General features: G+C 38.8%; 2 protein-coding genes across 2 annotated transcripts in view; one reads left to right on the forward strand and one right to left on the reverse strand.

Annotated features, from left to right (window-relative positions):
• The window catches only part of dok7 (docking protein 7), a 43,998-nt gene extending 40,945 nt beyond the window's left edge, over window positions 1-3,053 (forward strand). Inside the window, exons 10-14 of the mRNA XM_036575286.1 lie at window positions 477-564; window positions 639-707; window positions 907-981; window positions 2,008-2,175; window positions 2,820-3,053. Coding sequence (XP_036431179.1) covers window positions 477-564; window positions 639-707; window positions 907-981; window positions 2,008-2,175; window positions 2,820-2,956 — 537 coding nt within the window. The 3' untranslated portion in view covers window positions 2,957-3,053. The remainder of the gene's footprint in view (window positions 1-476; window positions 565-638; window positions 708-906; window positions 982-2,007; window positions 2,176-2,819) is intronic.
• Window positions 3,054-3,804: 751 nt separating this feature from the next.
• lrpap1 (low density lipoprotein receptor-related protein associated protein 1) lies at window positions 3,805-9,291 on the reverse strand. Its single transcript, XM_036574825.1, has 8 exons — window positions 9,031-9,291; window positions 7,948-8,092; window positions 7,478-7,608; window positions 7,199-7,319; window positions 6,798-6,953; window positions 6,548-6,630; window positions 5,768-5,944; window positions 3,805-4,372 (listed from the first exon to the last, which is right to left on the reverse strand). The coding sequence occupies exons 1-8, from the start codon at window positions 9,190-9,192 to the stop codon at window positions 4,304-4,306; spliced, it is 1,044 nt and encodes a 347-aa protein (XP_036430718.1). The 5' UTR covers window positions 9,193-9,291; the 3' UTR covers window positions 3,805-4,303.
• Window positions 9,292-16,994: the final 7,703 nt, after the last annotated feature.

Below are 16,994 nucleotides of genomic sequence, written 5' to 3' on the forward strand. Positions count from 1 at the left end.
CTCACCACCTCCTCTTGGGAAATGTACATCCTGATACTTCCAATATGTTTCCGTGGACAGGTCTAATTTTGGGTCAATTCTAGATATACAAGTAATTTCTTAAGGGCACAGAGAATGAGAGTAGCGTAAACAGTTTCTTATGAGACTTCAGATTCCTTCAGTTAGTGGTTAAAATCTGGGGCCTCATTTATAAACTTTCATATGTGCTGATTGTATCTTAAAGTGATTATATGGGAAAATTCCCGTTTAAATAGTGATTTATAATCACTATTTTTATTTCTTACACCATTGAAAAACACCAGTTGCCCTTTACATTGTTTGAACATTTCATGATAAATGGAATAAAACCTTGTTACATTAACGTACATTAGTCGATTTCTATAAATTTACCATTGTAAGGTTTATGTATTATTGAAGTTCCCTTATTTTCTTTTGCACTTTCTGTTAATGTTTGTAAACGTGGTGCTTATCTGAAGCACGTCTCATCTCCGCAGGCAGAGGAGAAGAGCAGGTATGAGCTGATGAGTAGCTATGGACAGCAGAAGTCAGCTTGGGAGACAGAGGGTGAGTCTGTAAGTCTGCACTGTTTTAAATGCTCTCATACGCATTGAATGACAGTTTTACTCTTCTCTCAACAGGACGTGTATCGGCAATGCCTACATTTCCCATGAGCTCTCTGGGGCTTTTCAGACAATCCTCTTTCTCTGGTAATGAGGGATCTCAAGGCTGGCTTATTGTGCTTTTTAATGTGTTGAGAGAACTTGTTGTGTTGGTTGATGAAACAGCATAAAGGTCAGCATTCACAAATCATTAACTGGAGCGTGAGCTTCATAGTAAACAGACAAACTGTAAACTATTCTAACCATGATTTGTAAATGACTGACCTTGTCTTGTTCTGCCTGGCAGATCCGAAAGGCAATTATGTGTGCATGGCATTCAGCATGGAGCCGTCCAGGAGAGCAGAGTTCAGTGCTAGAGATGGTCAGTCTTATGGTCAGATATAGCTGTGTTTTCTGTCATTCCCTTCATTTGCTCATAACAGTCAGTGTGGGACTGTACAGTGACAGATGTATTAGTGTTTATCTAAAGTACGGCTGTCACTACCAGTTATATTAGTAATCACATAATCAATTATGCCTTCAACAAGGAGGTCAGTTTGAATCAGTTATTTTTAAAATTTAAAACAAGTAATCAAGTTTAATCGATTAATCGTGACAGCCCTACTCAAATGTTTGTTTTTTTTCTACAACTTGGCGTATATATGTTTTTTTTATTTTTATTTTTTTTTTTGCATGTAGCTTTGCACAAGAAATATTTTCATGTGTCTTTTATTAGATTTTATTGCATTGTGAGATATAGTGTGAGACATACTACATGTCCAAATGTTTGGAGACATCTTCTCATCCAGTGTTTCTTCTGAAATCACAGGTATTAATAGGGAGTTTGCCCCCATTTGCTGCAGTAACAGCCTCTACTTTTCAGAAAAGGCTTTACACTAGATGTTGGAACATTGCTGTGAGGATCTGATTGCGTTCTAAGCCACAAAAACATTAGTGAGGTCAGGTACCGATGTTGGATGATCAGTTCTGAATCAAAAACTCCACACCAGCTCATCCCAAAGGTATTAGATGGAGCTCAATCAGTCCAGAGAACACTGTTCTACTGCTCCACAGCCCAGTGCTGGGGGGGGCTTTATATCCCTCTAGCCGATGCTTGGCATTGGGCATGGTGATCTCAGGTTCATGTGCGACTACAGAGTGTCTCATTCAGTTGACAGTGCTTTTCCATGGAGATTATACAAGCTGTGTGTGCCTGACTCAACACCTGTGTCAGCAATGAGTGCACCTTAAAGTAGCTGAATTCACTAATTAGAAGGCGTGTCTACACACGTTTGGACATGCAGTGTGTATTATAATGTGAAATACTTGCTAATAGCCAGACCAATCAGTATAATGACTGACACTTGTCAATTAACCTAATGCAATGCTAATTTGTTTTGTGTAACAGGGAGGTCATTAGTCCTACCTGCTGAGGCTGGGTCCACAGTTACTGACCGGCTTCAGGGTGATTCTGCCAATTATGTCAACATCCCAGTTAGCCCCACATCTAAAAGGCAGCTTCACTATATGGAGCTGGATCTACAGGACATACCAGAAACTGGGCACACTGTCAGAGGTGACCATGTTCTATTCTGATTTTCTAAGCTATTTCCCTTTTCCCGCAGTTTCGTTTTTTCTGCTTTACCGTTAAACTCTCAGATCTAGATGCGCAAACGTGTCTTAAGAAATAAAATCTTTTTTTGAGAATCTTGATTTCTTTCTTACATCTTTTCCTAAATAACAAACATTTTCCAAGCTTTCAAAAATTTATGAAAATTGCCCACCAATGCTCCATTTACCATTTAAGTCCACTTTGTAGTTCTACAATTACAGACTGTAGTCCATCTGTAGCCCAGGGCAGGTGTTATTTGGGTGGTGGATCATTCTCAGCACTGCAGTGACACTGATGTGGTGGTGGTGTGTTAGTGTGTGGATCAGACACAGTAGAACCTCTGCTAAAACTCATTTCTGCTTTTGATAAATGGATTTATTTGGGAATAACTGTAATTTCTATATGTATCATCTTATTACTTTTTTCTGCTTTGTTTCTGTACAGTACAGCAATTACCTCTGAACTGAATATCTCAAGCAGTTATGCAGCACTTATGCAAAGAACTGTCCAAATCCTTTTATTGTAGTTTACTTTACAGGTGCTTAACCCTGCACTGTGTGACCAGGTGTGCTAAAAACTCCAATTTGTGTTTGTGTGTATGTGAACAGGGACGTCCAGCACTAAATATGCCCACATTGACATCACTGCGACTGAAACAGCTCAAAGAGTCGGAGCCCAGCACGCTCAGGGCAGAGAGGAGAGACTGCAGGAGCTAGAGCAGAGGAGACGAGGAACACTTAACTGAACACACACCAGCACGACTAAGCCACGAAGAAACTCTCATGACATTCATCACCACACAGTGCATTACCTTTTTCTTTTTAAGCCTCTAGTTAATGTTATGAAATACAGGCTATTGCAGCCATCAGATTTAGGTGGTTATACTATCAACTACTTTAGCTCTGTAATAAAATCTCAAGAAAATGTTGCTGTCCAAAAAAAAAACAAAAATTACATTATTACAAATAATGTACTTAAAAAATTTACATAATTTGAACACCGCGGCTGTCTTTTACATTGTGTGAACATTTCTGACAAATGGACCATTAGAAATCGTCCAAAATTACTTGCCATAAAATCTTACATTAAAAGTTAAGAATGTTTTTGTCTTCTTCTGTAAAGTTAATATTTTAGAGATTTTTTTTTGGACAGCAACAACATTAATTTGGTTTTGGGCTGTTTTGTACTGACAGAAATATTCAACCAGAAGTTACACTTTTCCATTGTGCTATAGATTTATTGTGGAAATACGCTAAGAGTCTAAAATGTTAGTCTGTTTTGTTGTCAAGACTGTTGACAAATTGTAAATAGCCTACATGCTTTCAAATGACCAACTTTGACTTGTACAGCTACAACTTCAAATGTGTGCATCATGAGAAACAGATGCAGTATTTTTATGTATTCTTTTCCAATGTTTCTATCTTTAGTACAATAAACAATACATTTAGTGACTTATCATTGATTAGGTACCTAAACATTCAGAAGGTTTTTATATACTAAATTACAGAGCATATATTCTTTAACTATAATACCTATTGTGTTCTAGTGTAGTTAAAAGTTGTTTCATTCTTTAGTCCATAGTCTGAATAGGTCTTTAATGGACAAAACAGTCTTTTATTTACAGACATCACAGTAACAAATAGTGTATTGGACTTCATGAAGATGATCAGTATTAAAACACATTTTAAACTCTGAAAGCTGCTGCTTAATAAAACAGTGTGACATCCAGTATTTCAGTGTTCAAGCTGAAAATGCAGCCACCCTAGTCTATTGCCTCTGTGAACTATATTAGCAGTCATGCCACATAAGCCATGGGTAATCTTTAAGCCTAAAAGTAACTTACATATGCATTCGTACCATAACCAGTTTTTAACCACTTTTACTGACCCAGTACTGAACATCCAGTACACAAAAAAACAATTCAGTGCTTAGCGAAGGTCCTCATTAAATGACATTTAATAAAAACTGTATGAATCAATGGACCCTCCCATGTGCTGATCAATGTCTGATGGAAATGGAGGGATTATAGGAATGTGACCAGCACACGGGTATCAGGTTGGTCTGTTGCCATGGAGAGAAGACGAGGTAGTGCTCAGAGTTCATTGTGCTGGAGTCCGTTTCTTGAGATCTTATTATTTATATCCTGTAAATGCTTCTTCATCTGGGGAAAAAAGAGAAGGTGGTATTACTTCATCACTGCTTTTAATTTGAAGAAAACCTTTACACTTCTGCTTTGATGAGCTATCAATCAATATAGGTGTGATGATAGAAACCAAACACTTAACATCATTTCAAATTCATTTAAAAGTACCACATGCAATCTGTTAAAACAAGCACTCAAGAAGAAATAAATAGCAAAGATGACTTAGATGATTACTAAGATTACTAAGACTATTTAAAACCTCAATTCCTAATAAGTTGAGTTTAAGAAGTAGTAATGAAAATCAAAGCAGTGATTGGTAAGTTCTGTTTGGTCTGTATTACATTGAACAGTACAAAACACGATAGTTGATGTTGTACCTTATGAACTTTTTGGCAAATAAACACTCATTTCATTTGATACCTGTAACTCGTTCTAAAAAAAACTGAGACAGAAGCATGCTTACCACTGTGTTACATCACCTTTCTTTTTTATAGTGCGTAATACTGATTTGGGGGCAGAAGACACCAACAGGTCTACTTTTCTGACATTCCTCCGTTATACAAGTCTTCAGCTGCGCAACCATACGAAGCCTTATGTTCTTTGACCCAGAGAGCCTGACACAAATTATTTCCATAAAGAATCTAAAAGAATGACTCGTCAGATTTCCACTGGGCATCGGTCCATTTCAGATGAGCTTGAGCCCAGAGAAGTATGTGGTTTTCTGAACGTTTTTAACATATGGCTTCCACTGTGTACAATACAGTCTTAACTTGCATTTATGGGGCAGCGACAGTTTGTCAAAGTATTCCCAAGCCTACGTGGTGATATCAGTCACAGAGGCATTTTAATGTTTTTAATGCGGCAGCATCTCCGAGATCAATGGTGTGGTTTTTGGCCAGATTCCATGAAACTTTGGTAGTATTTATGCACTGTAAAAGGTGAAATACCCAAAGTCCTTGCATTTTTGGCAAAGTGGTGAGCCTCAAACCATCCTTCCTTAAAAATGACTAGGCCTTTCCTGGATGATCCTTTGACCAAAATATGAATGCATCACCTGTTTAAGATGTATTTTGCACCTTTCTTTGCTGCAGGCATCAGTTTCAGAATGAAGATTTATTTATAAAAAACAAAGTGGATTTACAAATCACTGCTTACTGTTTTATCTGCATTTCACATACTGTCCTTGTGTTTTTGGAACTGAGGTCTGTAGTATTTTTAAAATGCAATTCTAGCACAGTACCTATACCTGTCAAAAAATAATAAATGTATTCTAACTTTGTCAGATCACATTTGTTCCTTATTTCCTCTGATATCTTCTCAAACAATTTCTGGTAGCATTGGCCCAATACTGATATATCTCTTAACACCAACCCCAAAAAAATCACTGTGTTCATATTAGAAATGGAGCCCTACCTTGTACCCCATCTCTCGTGCTTTCTCAGCGAGGTTGTTGTATTTCTCCTTATGTCTAGTGATGTGCTCCTTGTCTCCGAGAGCCTCCACATGCTGCAGTTTCTGGTGTGAATACTCCAGCTGCTCTTGGTAGTGTTGGTGCTTCTCCACCTTTATTTCAAAGTGCCTCAGTTCCTCCTGAACCATAAAACAACCATGAACAAAGTCTTTCGATTAAGGCTACAGCTAGCATACAGATACTTGGTTTCATAAACACACAAAGCAGTGTTTCCGAATCCAGTCCTAGAGCCCCCTCAACACCTTCGTGGCACAAATCTTTAGTTTTCCTACTCCAACACACCTGATTCAGCTCCAGAAGGAGTTGATCATTAGCTAATGATCTGACTCAGGAGCAGGGAAAACAAACTGTCAGCACTAAAACTACTTCTCCAAGTTGAATGTGGCTGAAGTGAAAGTACTTTTAAGTTCTAAATTATTTAAATCGTGATACAGAGAAGCTATAAATCTCAGCTGGCCACTCTGTTTGCAATCCTTCATCACTTTCATTTTTTCCCTCAGAGCCTCTAAAGCAATACTTCCATTCGTCAATTACAAGCTTTGATTTTACTGCCTGCCAGTGACACTAAACTGTTAACAAAAGCTTGTCGCTCCTCCTCTGAGAGCCTATTACACAGCATACCTTCCTGCACTGTGACAGAGACACTTTAAGACTGAATAAAAACTCCAAGCTTACCTAAAGGCCCTAAACAGTGTGTTTGGAAGTTAGAAGAAACATCTTACTTTGAGGGAGTCAAGCTCATCCTCACTGAGGTTGGATCTTCTAGCCATTTCCCAGAGCTCTATGACCCTGGGCTCCTTGAACTCTACAGGAAAAGAGAGAGAGAGAGAGAGAGAGAGAGAGAGAGAGAGAGAGAGAGAGAGAATTGCAAACCAAGTTACAAAGTCAGTACATTTCTCTCTACAAGTTATACGAAAGAGTTCCTCTGCATAAACTGGTTTACATAAAGCACGAACTACATTAACAGCACACCGTTTTCACTGCTGAAGCCTTCATGAGAGATTCTGCGGAGCCGTTCAAAGCCCTGGTTCAGATCCCTCATCCTTTGCTTTAGATCTGTGTGTTTCTCATGAAGGGCAGACTCCTTCCCCTCTCCCTCCATAGGAGAGATCACATTCTTATGGATCTCTAAACGAGAGGGGTTAAAATTAAATAAGGTACAGAAATGAATGGAAAGATGTAAAGTCATGTCTCAATGTTACTCATTAATGCTATACTCTGTGTGTGCGCTAAGTTCTCTTATGATTCAACTAACAGACTTTTATCAATATAGTCAAGGCCTCTATAAAAATAAACTACATAATTTCAAATGTAGATTAAACTATATAAGGCCTTATTTAAACTCTTTAGTAAAGCAACATCAATCAGCTCACCCTCCGTCCTGCTGACTGTATCCATGACTATGTTGTACTCATGGATCTTGTCTTTGTGGTGCTGGAATTCTCTGCGCAGGCTCTGCAGTTCCTCCTCAGAGAACTTTCCTGAAGACTTGGCCTACAAACGAGTGGCAGAACGAACAGAAGTTTTGGAAGGAGAGTAGCAGGAATGGGGAGAGCTGAGTGAAGTCAACATGTGTAATGTGTAATTCAGTGTTTATAGGCATTATTTTAGTGAAGTGAAGCATTATAAAGCTTTGAGAGATAAGAACTCACTTTGTTCCAGAGCTTGTCCAGCCTGGGGTCATCAAACATGTCTCCCTCTTTGGCATCATGGTCTTTCAAGGTGTTGCTGTCCAAAGCGCGACTGTCCTTCTTACCATCCATTCCATACTTTGCAAGAATGACTACGAAAGCAAATATTATGCAATGACACTAAATACATTTTTGGTGTCTTTACACCAAAAGCACAAAGAAACTAATTTAGAATTTACATTTGAGTGATTTTAATGCTGTTTTATCATCTGTTACATGAGTGCAGAGAAGTCTAGTCTGAAGTTACTGGGCTACCGTGCATGGCGGCATTGAGGGTAACTGATTAACCAGCCTAGAGATAGATGACTATATAGGAGTATTCAGACAGTCATAATCATACACTAGTTTAACTCAACCAACCACAAACTGATCCTTTAGTTCTGTGATGAATCTGGTCACGTAGAACAGCTTCACTGAAAGGTTTAACTTACTGTTAAAGTTCCGTCTGAGTTTGGCCTCTCTCTCGCCAGCCTCGTCCAGCCCCTCTGCCTTCAGTTTCTTCCACTGAAGCTCGTCTTTCTCCTGGATCTTCAGGTCACTGTGAAGCTCCGACAGCCGCACTGGGGCAAGCTGCATCTGAGGAAAGAAAAGAGTGATAACAGGGGACACCTGAAAAATACGCAGATACACAATTAACTGGTACTATCCACTCTATCACTACTGCAATGAAAAACCTTGCTTGGATGCTCCTGAGATTTTAATGGATAGCATCATCACAACTCTGCCAACCAATGACTGCCAATACATGAACCTGTTTCCACAATGTCCACTCATCCTGAACTCTTTACCCACCAGGTCTGTATACATAACATCCCGTACATGTCTGAGACAATCATCAGCTTACAGACTTCTAACAGACTCCAGGCCTAAAGGGTAATTCCACCGATTTTTGAAATTATCTGTGTAATTAAATGGTTAAGATGTGGTTTTAAGTGAAATGCTCCAGAAAGTATTTACAGTACTTGGTTACGAATATGCTGCCTGATGTCAAACACACTGTTTAACAAGTTTTGCCATAAACATTTGGCCTAAGTATACATTATTTTAAAAAGCCACTCATGGTGGGGGGTACATACATGGTGCTGTTCGGCAAAACAGCCCCAAATTATTCTTCCAGACTGACCACTATGTTAACATTATCAACAACACATTAAAAAATATCAGAACACGTGTGGGTTCATTGGTGGTTTTGATCTATTTTTGCCTTGTGTAGTTATATGTGTCCCCTGGTTCCTATCACCACCACTGCAAAAAACACTAAGTTGCTAAGTTTCTCAAAGCATCACTTCTCATCATACCACACTGAATGACTTTGTTTACACCTTAATAATTGAATTAAACAGAATTTTTGAAAAATTGGTGAAATTCCCCTTTAAAACATAGGAGCTAACAATGAAGTACAGTTAATGACGTTGGATTGCGTTCACCATTTCAATATACCTTCTTATGGAAAAGAAAGTGCACTGAAACTGAGAGCACTACCGCTGTTTACTTCTACAGGTCGCTTAACTTACCCTGTTCGCTTTCTCCCAAACCTGGTTCAGTTTAGCAATCCTGAACTCCACAGCATGTTTGCCATCATTAGAAACCTTCTGCTCATTCACCTCCCGGGAGTATTTCCCCGCCATTACTCCAACACTGAGGCAAACGCTCAAAAACAAGCAATGCAATCTCATTTTCAATAACTACTGCAAACAAAACAAAGCAGAGACACGAAACTCGCCGCTTAGAAAAACCTCTACACCGCTGCTGCAGCCAGGAAATAGTAACAATCACATGTCGTGGTCAGCTGCCTACAATGCATTCTGGGATATGTAGTTTTATAGTGTCTTATCGCCTCGTCCTTCTCTATTAGGTGAATATGGAACAAAGACTTCAAGTCCCACAGATATTCGCTCACTCTTTGCTTTGGTAACGAGGTGTAAAGAGATTTTTGGGCAAATGGGATGAATCCACGCAGTGAAGTTAACGGTTTGAGGCTTAGAGTGGAGACACTCCTTTAGAGATGAATAATGCGACTGTTTTTATTTTGTGTTGTTTTTTAATTGGGCTTGTAGACGTAAACTCGCACCCAGTAGTTAAAATAAATACTACTTCTGCACAGAAACCATGACCACTGAATGTACTTGCTAAGTGAGTAAATTAATACATAACATGACCCCCCCACCACCAAAAAACAAACAAATAGGTTAAATAAATAAATGTGCAGGCGAGCTTTTGTGTCATAAAATGAGCTTTACGGACATAAAACTCCCAACCGATTCACTTGTACAGAAACCATATTCTTGAGAGAACCGAATGTGCTAATCTAATTAAAAAAAGATTAATTGATTTTTGTCTCTAAAAAATAAATAAAATGTAGGCGAGTCCGGTTTATTTTCATGTGCTTCGTCATCCAGTTCAAATAATAACAATAACAAAACATTCAATTAAGAGACAGCGATCATTTTTCAAACACATTCGACATCTTCACACACGAAGTCCGTGTAAAATGTCTCTATCTCACATGGAGACGGACATTACCACAGTGTTTTGTACAGGTGGTCCTGATCAAAGTGACCCGTCCTTACCCCTGTGGACAGCGCACAGCGGAGCAGAGAGCGCAGAGAGGCGCTGGACACGCAGACACCACAGCAGATCCTCACGGGTCAGTGAGTTTGGTAGGACGTTAAGTCCAAATCTAGGCCACACTGCATCGGTTTATAGTTAATACAAAGGACATTTAAACTTTAGACTTTGTTGACCACGACACTAAACGTCTGCGGTTCTTCAAATGCATTCAGTGGGCTTGCTAATCTGGTCGCTATAGCTAAAGCCTAACTTTATATAGCTAAGCTTATATGGCTCACCTCTTAGGCACAGGACAGATCTAGGATCCGTTTTAACGTCCTGATGAACACAGTGGGTTTGTTATTTACACCTTGCATTAACATGATTATAATCGGATCATCGAGGCCACAGTTTACTATATTGAGGCCACAAATTAATATATCAAGGCCACAAATTATTATAGTGAGACCACAAATTTATATATTGAAGCCACTAGTTATGTGAAATTTAGTAATATAGTAATTTATGGCCTCAATATATTGATTCACCTCTTAGACACAGGGCATGGATCTAGGGTCTGTTTTTACATCCTAATGGGCACAGAGGGTTTATTTACATCTTGCATTAACATTGGTTTTTGGTAATCGGATCACAACCGTACGGGCCCCTAAGGTGACACTATAAGGTGGACATTACTCAAACCAAGAAGAGTAACAATGTTGGTTATTAGGGTAACCGAATATGCAGCCTTATGTGTGGCCTAATACAGTATTATTGCAGCTGGAACTGTAGCTGTACCCCTGAAGTCACTGTTACTGATGGTAAGAAGTGCATTTAGCCAAAGGCATATTTGCATGCTTTGACTGCCCTATTCACTTTCCACCATTTCCATGGTGACTCCTTTGGCATTACAACAAAATTAATGGAGAACACTGAACGTGCAGAGAGCAAGCAGAGGGCAGCCAGCACTCCACAGCCGTCCATTTTTTATAAAATGCTGTTTAATGGCTTACTTGAGATGTTTTGTGACCTTTGGTGTGTATCTGATCCCGTTAATGTGCTGTGTGATGTTCAGAGCTTTGTGCACTGCTGGAGTCCTCTGCTGGTGTACTGAGCCTTAATGAACGCATTCAGTCACAGACAACAGGCACAAACAGTGTCATTAAGACCACAAACACCGCACTTAACGCTGCCGTCCCCAAATCATTCGTCTTCATTTAAACAGACAGAAAGCAGGCTTCATCCTGTCTGCTTCTGTTTGCAAAACCTTTTAACTGAATGATGAGACAACAGAAGTCACAAACACAATGCATTCAAATGGAACTCGCTCAGATTTTAGAGAGCAGGATGATGTAACATGCAGTGCAGTGTTTTTCAAAAATGTTGTAGCATAAATGTATATCTTGGTTTTATATATATATATATATAACTGAGTATCTTAAAAGGGAATTCCACTGATTTTTCAAAGTTTCTGCACAATTCAGTTGCTGATATGTTTCCATAATGTGTTAATATAGAACTTTGATTAATAGTGTGCATAAATATGTGTGTATATTGAGTATTTTACAATTGCTTCAAATGTCCTATTTCAGAATAAGAGCTATCTGTTTTACAAAAATTAACAAACACCTTCCATGAGCCAGTTTAATCGTTCTCTCGCTTATTCCTTTAGACCAGAGATTCTCCAACGTCACAGGAGACCCAGAGCCTGAGGTCCAGCAGCACCAGCCACCCCGGGACCAGGAGAAGAGACCAGGAGAAGAATAAATACTGTGATGTGTCCATATGGGGCGGGGATCGGAGCTTTAAATGTGCAGGACGGCTACTGCTGGCTCAAGAGGAGGTTGTCCTGCAGGACATGCTGTCTGAAATACCCCGCTACTCTAGCATCTCCCAGCTGAGGCCCATGGAGTACTGGGAAAAAGCTGCTGCCACATTGCCCGACTATAAAGGTCCATGGCAACCTCCTACTATTCTAAGAGAGTAGGAATCACCAAGATAAGCTTAAGGCCTAGAAAAGGCTTACTACTAATTAAATTCTAATGCATTGTACTAATTATTGATAAGATGTAAACAAAGTTATTCTGAGTGCTCTGATGCAAAATGCTCTGTTCTAGAGAAACTCAGAGAAAGGGTAAGTCAGAATTGTTCACAGTGATAGGAACCAGATGTCTAAGGGGTTTGATGCCTCTTAAAGCTACATCACAAAAAGTGATTAGATGAAATGGTTATGAATATGTTGCCTTATACCTGAGACATTGCTTTATGATAGTTTATGAACTAAAAATATATATTTTTAGAAAATACATTCAAGGCAGGGAGGTACATGTAGGGTGTTGTAAGGCAAAGTAGTCCCAGAAAGGAACTTAGTTTTCAGATTCAACTAACTTTCCATTAACAAAATTAAATATAAAAAAATATGTTTTATAAAACATTTAGGTTTTTTTCTTCAGTCAATGCTGTTTGTATGATTTATTTCTTTAAAGATGGCACTGTTTTTCCAGAGGGAAGAATTCATGGAGTATAGTGGTGTGGGTGGAGTTTTCTCAGGTTCCTACCTAATCATACATAGACCACTGTAAGTTGTGAGTCATTCTGTTGTCTGCTTTATACCCACACGCCTAAAATTTAAAATTTTGATATCAAATTCTGGGTATGTGGGTATTTTCCACTTCCCCTCAGTCCATCTAAAATGAGCTCAGGCCCAGAGAAAGCGGCAATGTTTCTGGATCCTGTCTATATATGGTTTCTTCTTCGCATAATAGAGTGTTAACTTGCATTTCTGGATGCAGTGATGAACTGTTTTCACAGACAGTGGTTTTCAGAAATGTTTCTCAGCCCATGCAGTGATTTCCTCTACAGAATCAATATCTGTTTTTAATGTAGTGCAGAGCTCCCGAAGATCATGGCCAGACAGTAATTGTTTTTGGCCCTGCCCCTTGCATACAGAGATTTCTCTGAATTCTCAGTCTTTTAATGACATTTTGTACCATAGATGATTACACCCCCAAATTCTTTGCTATTTTATGTTGAGAAATGTTATTCTTGAATTGTCGCACTATTTGCCTGTGCAGTCACAGAGTGGTGAACCTCTCCTCATCTTTACTTTTGAAAGACTCAGCCTCTCTGGGCTTCCAAATAAACACAAGGTGTTTTTTTAGCATTACACAACTTTACCAGCCTTTTGTTGCCCCTGTCCCAACTTTTTTGAAACATTTGCCAAATTTAAAATGGCATATATTTTTCAAAAACCAATAAAATTTCTCAGTTCTTATTTACATTTTCCAGTGTACCAACTTTTTTAGAAGCGGGGTTGCACATTTTTCTCCTGAATATCAGTGGATCCTCTTAATCATGAGTCAAAATATGAATATTGCTACATGTAAGCTAATGCTACTGTGCATCAATTTCACATCAGTAAGCTACACAAAAGTAAGGTGGGCTGTGGTGGAGTTCTGGTGAGTTGTGCTACCTTGAAATGTCCTGCATATTTATAGGTACCTCTGTACATAAAAACTTTAGGCAAGACATTACAATAGCCTAAAACTCTTTAACATAAAAAATACTACCAGCCTAAAAACTACTAGGCTGAATTTAGCTTCTTGTTCAAGTTTTTTCGTTCCACCTTAAAAGGTGCAGCAGCTGTGATTAGCTTCAAACATTAGCCAACGGGACAAAACAAAACTGACCCCTTGGTTCTGTGAAACAGCAAAAATAAGTTGATGTTACTCAGCTGTCAAGCAGAAACAGAGCAACCTACTCATATCATGCCTTTCAACTCTATGAAGCTGAGGTCAGCTTGTTTTTCACTAGCTTGTTCGAATTTTCCTGTTCCACCTTAAATGGCGCAGAAGTAGCCGGCGAATATCCTTACCAGAAAATGTTACCAACATTAAAATAATAATTAGGATATTTTGATAGCCCGAATCAGCTTATCAGAGGATAAGCAGGAATATTACGCTGAGTCTGTACTGAATTAGCCTCAGTGCAGGTTAAGTTTGCTTTTCAAATCAAGCTATGAGCAGAAGAGAAAGATCTATCGTGTTTCGGTGAGTGTCAGATGAAGAATAGAGAACTGCTGGGAAACCTGCTTCTTCTTCCTGACTTCTTTTAATCTGCCCCTATACTGTACATGGAAATGCACTGTCACACTGGTAAAGTGTGCTTAAGGAAGTTGTCAGTCTAATGACATCAATTGAGTGTGCTACTGCATTAGCTTACAAGTAGCAATATTCATATTTCCACTCTTTAATGACCTCGTAATTCAGAGGATCCAGTGATATCCGAGAGAAAAATGTTCATAGGACAAAATGTATCAGATTTGGAACATTTTTGGTTTTTTTAAACCTCCATTTATTCTTCTCATAAAGAAAAAACTTTCAGTCCCTGAGTTCCTAATATGGGCATAAGAGCCCATATGATGATATGTCTGCAGTGTTCTGTGGATACCAGAAAGTGAAAGTAACCAGAACTACTTTATGACTGTGTTGCACCTGTGTTCACAAGTTGAATAAAACTTAGAACAACTTTGGTAAAACATTTTCTAATGTGTCTCACATCCTAAAATCTGTAATTATTCTAGTTTCAAATTCAGACTATAATAGTCACATATTTCAAATGTTTTTATTTTATTTTATTGAATTAAGCATCTGCCCAGTGGCCTCCATTGTAATTGTGTTTTGAGTCAGTGAGTTTCTCTGTTTTTAAGTACAGGGATTTGCATCAGATTTATCATCCATGGTAAGTGACCACACCAATATAGCAGAAGAGATTAGGTTGAAAAACACTGGAGTATTCCTTTAATATTGTTTACTGAATAATAAGCCAAGGGATCAAATGTTCTGGTTCCAAGAAAAGGTGGACCCTTAGCTGCTGTTCCGCTGAACTTGCAGTCTGGTGGTCACTGCTACTTTTATTGCTTGTTTTATTCCTGAACACCTGTAGATGGTGCTGAAGTGGCCTGTATAGTAAGGAAAGGAAAGAATGGCATAAAGAATGGGTTACATCTGGAAGACAGATGTACTCTCGTGAAAGCACCAGGACCCTCTTGTCCATGAGTGATAAAGTCAATTACAGGTGTCTAGTGGGCCATCACTCTCTCCCTTTCTCTCTCTTACTGACACACACACATACACACACACACACACACACACACACACACACACACTGTCCTACACCTCAGCTTTAAAACCAAATCCATTCGCTCCCCAGTAGCTGATGCAATAAGGTGTAGTCCCCCAAGGTTCTGTACATTTTAATAATTTCAATAACATGAAGTTCATAAGGTCTAGTTTCCTAGTACACCTGCATGCACTGACTTCCAATACCGAGTGTTATTGTAATCTACAGGTTGTAAAAATGTGAGGAGAAGTTGGCAGCAGGCCTTAAGGGGTTTGTAAATGGTCTTCTATTCAATATTCATTCAATAGTCTCCTCCACCAATGACCTTTACGTCCACCTCCTCCCTTCGGCTGGCGACGCCTCTGCGCTCTCTGATTCAATAACAGCAGCTAATTTTCCCCAAACAGCTCATAAAGCCCCCGGCATGTGTTGCTTACGAGGAGTAGCACAATTGTGTTTGAACAATGCTGCTCTTTTCAGACCTGGTAAAAAAAAAAAAAGAAAAAAATATACATCAGGAATAAAGCAATTACTCTTTGTTGTCAAACTGGCAGTGTGTTAAAACGTCATGCTTCAAGTGATGATCAATAAGAGACTGACAGCATTTGAGGAAATAACACACACAAAGAGAAACAAAGGTCAGAAAGAAACAGGGAGAAACTGAAGGGGTTGAAAATGGAAGAGATTATCTGGTGCCGTGAGGCACCTTTTAGCAACAGAATGATCATTTTTTTCCATTTTTTGATGTATTTATTTTTGCAATAGCCTCAGTTAGAGTTGTTGTAGACTTGTTTTAGGTGCGTTTTCCAAAAGATACAATACTGGGCACCACTTTGACCTGTTCAGCCCTGAAACAGACAAATACACCGATCAGGCATAACATTATCCACCACTCAAATAGTACCTGCTCTGTGAGAATCCACGGGGTCCTGACCACGGAAGAACAGGATAAAAGGGTGCTAACAAAGTATGCAGAGAAACAGATGGACTACAGTCTGTAATTGCAGAACTACAAAGTGCACCTATATAGTAAGTGGAGCTGATAAAATAGACAATGAGCTTAGAAACAAGGAGGTGGTCATAATGCTATGCCTGATTGGTGTATAAGCACTAATAATGCAAACCATGAAATTCTTTTGATGGATAACCAGTTACAAAACTGATAGTTTCAGTTCTGAAATCCTCTGCACACTTATGAGAACATACATCAAATGAATTCTGTTTTAATGCACCAAAACACTTAAAAATTGCTTCTTGTATGCACAGAGGAATGTATTATTTAGAAATGGCCTGAAACCGTATTAATATACCCTACATAAGAACCTGGCTTTGTTTACCTGAGGGGCTGACAACTATAATACGTTCATTATTTTATGACTGAAAAACTAAAAGCTACATTCTATATTTCTTATGTTGTATCTATCACTTATTACTAGCCTAAGTTAAAACGAACATAAATGCCATTGGCTGGGGCTACCTTTGGCTTAAAGACATGCTTAACCTTCAGTATCTCTTGAGAGCTGTCTGCATCCACAATGCCCTTCTCTATCATTTTGCAGACCTGTGTTTCATTACATGGCCATGCATCGCACTTTCTTTCCAAGAACATGGACAAAACAGTTGTTTGTCTTATGACATGTGGGTGCTTGCTTTTAATATGGTACATTGTTGTGCTATTGTCCTTTCAGAAAGTGGACCTTAACAACACTATTTTTAGCCATACACTTCATTATTTTGTTGCGTAGCCAATTACCTATTGCAACTTGAATGATAAGACTTCCTATTTAAATAGGAACTGTGACAAAGA

This window comes from Colossoma macropomum, unplaced genomic scaffold, assembly GCF_904425465.1.
Source record: "Colossoma macropomum unplaced genomic scaffold, Colossoma_macropomum, whole genome shotgun sequence".
In the NCBI taxonomy this organism is placed as follows: domain Eukaryota; kingdom Metazoa; phylum Chordata; class Actinopteri; order Characiformes; family Serrasalmidae; genus Colossoma; species Colossoma macropomum.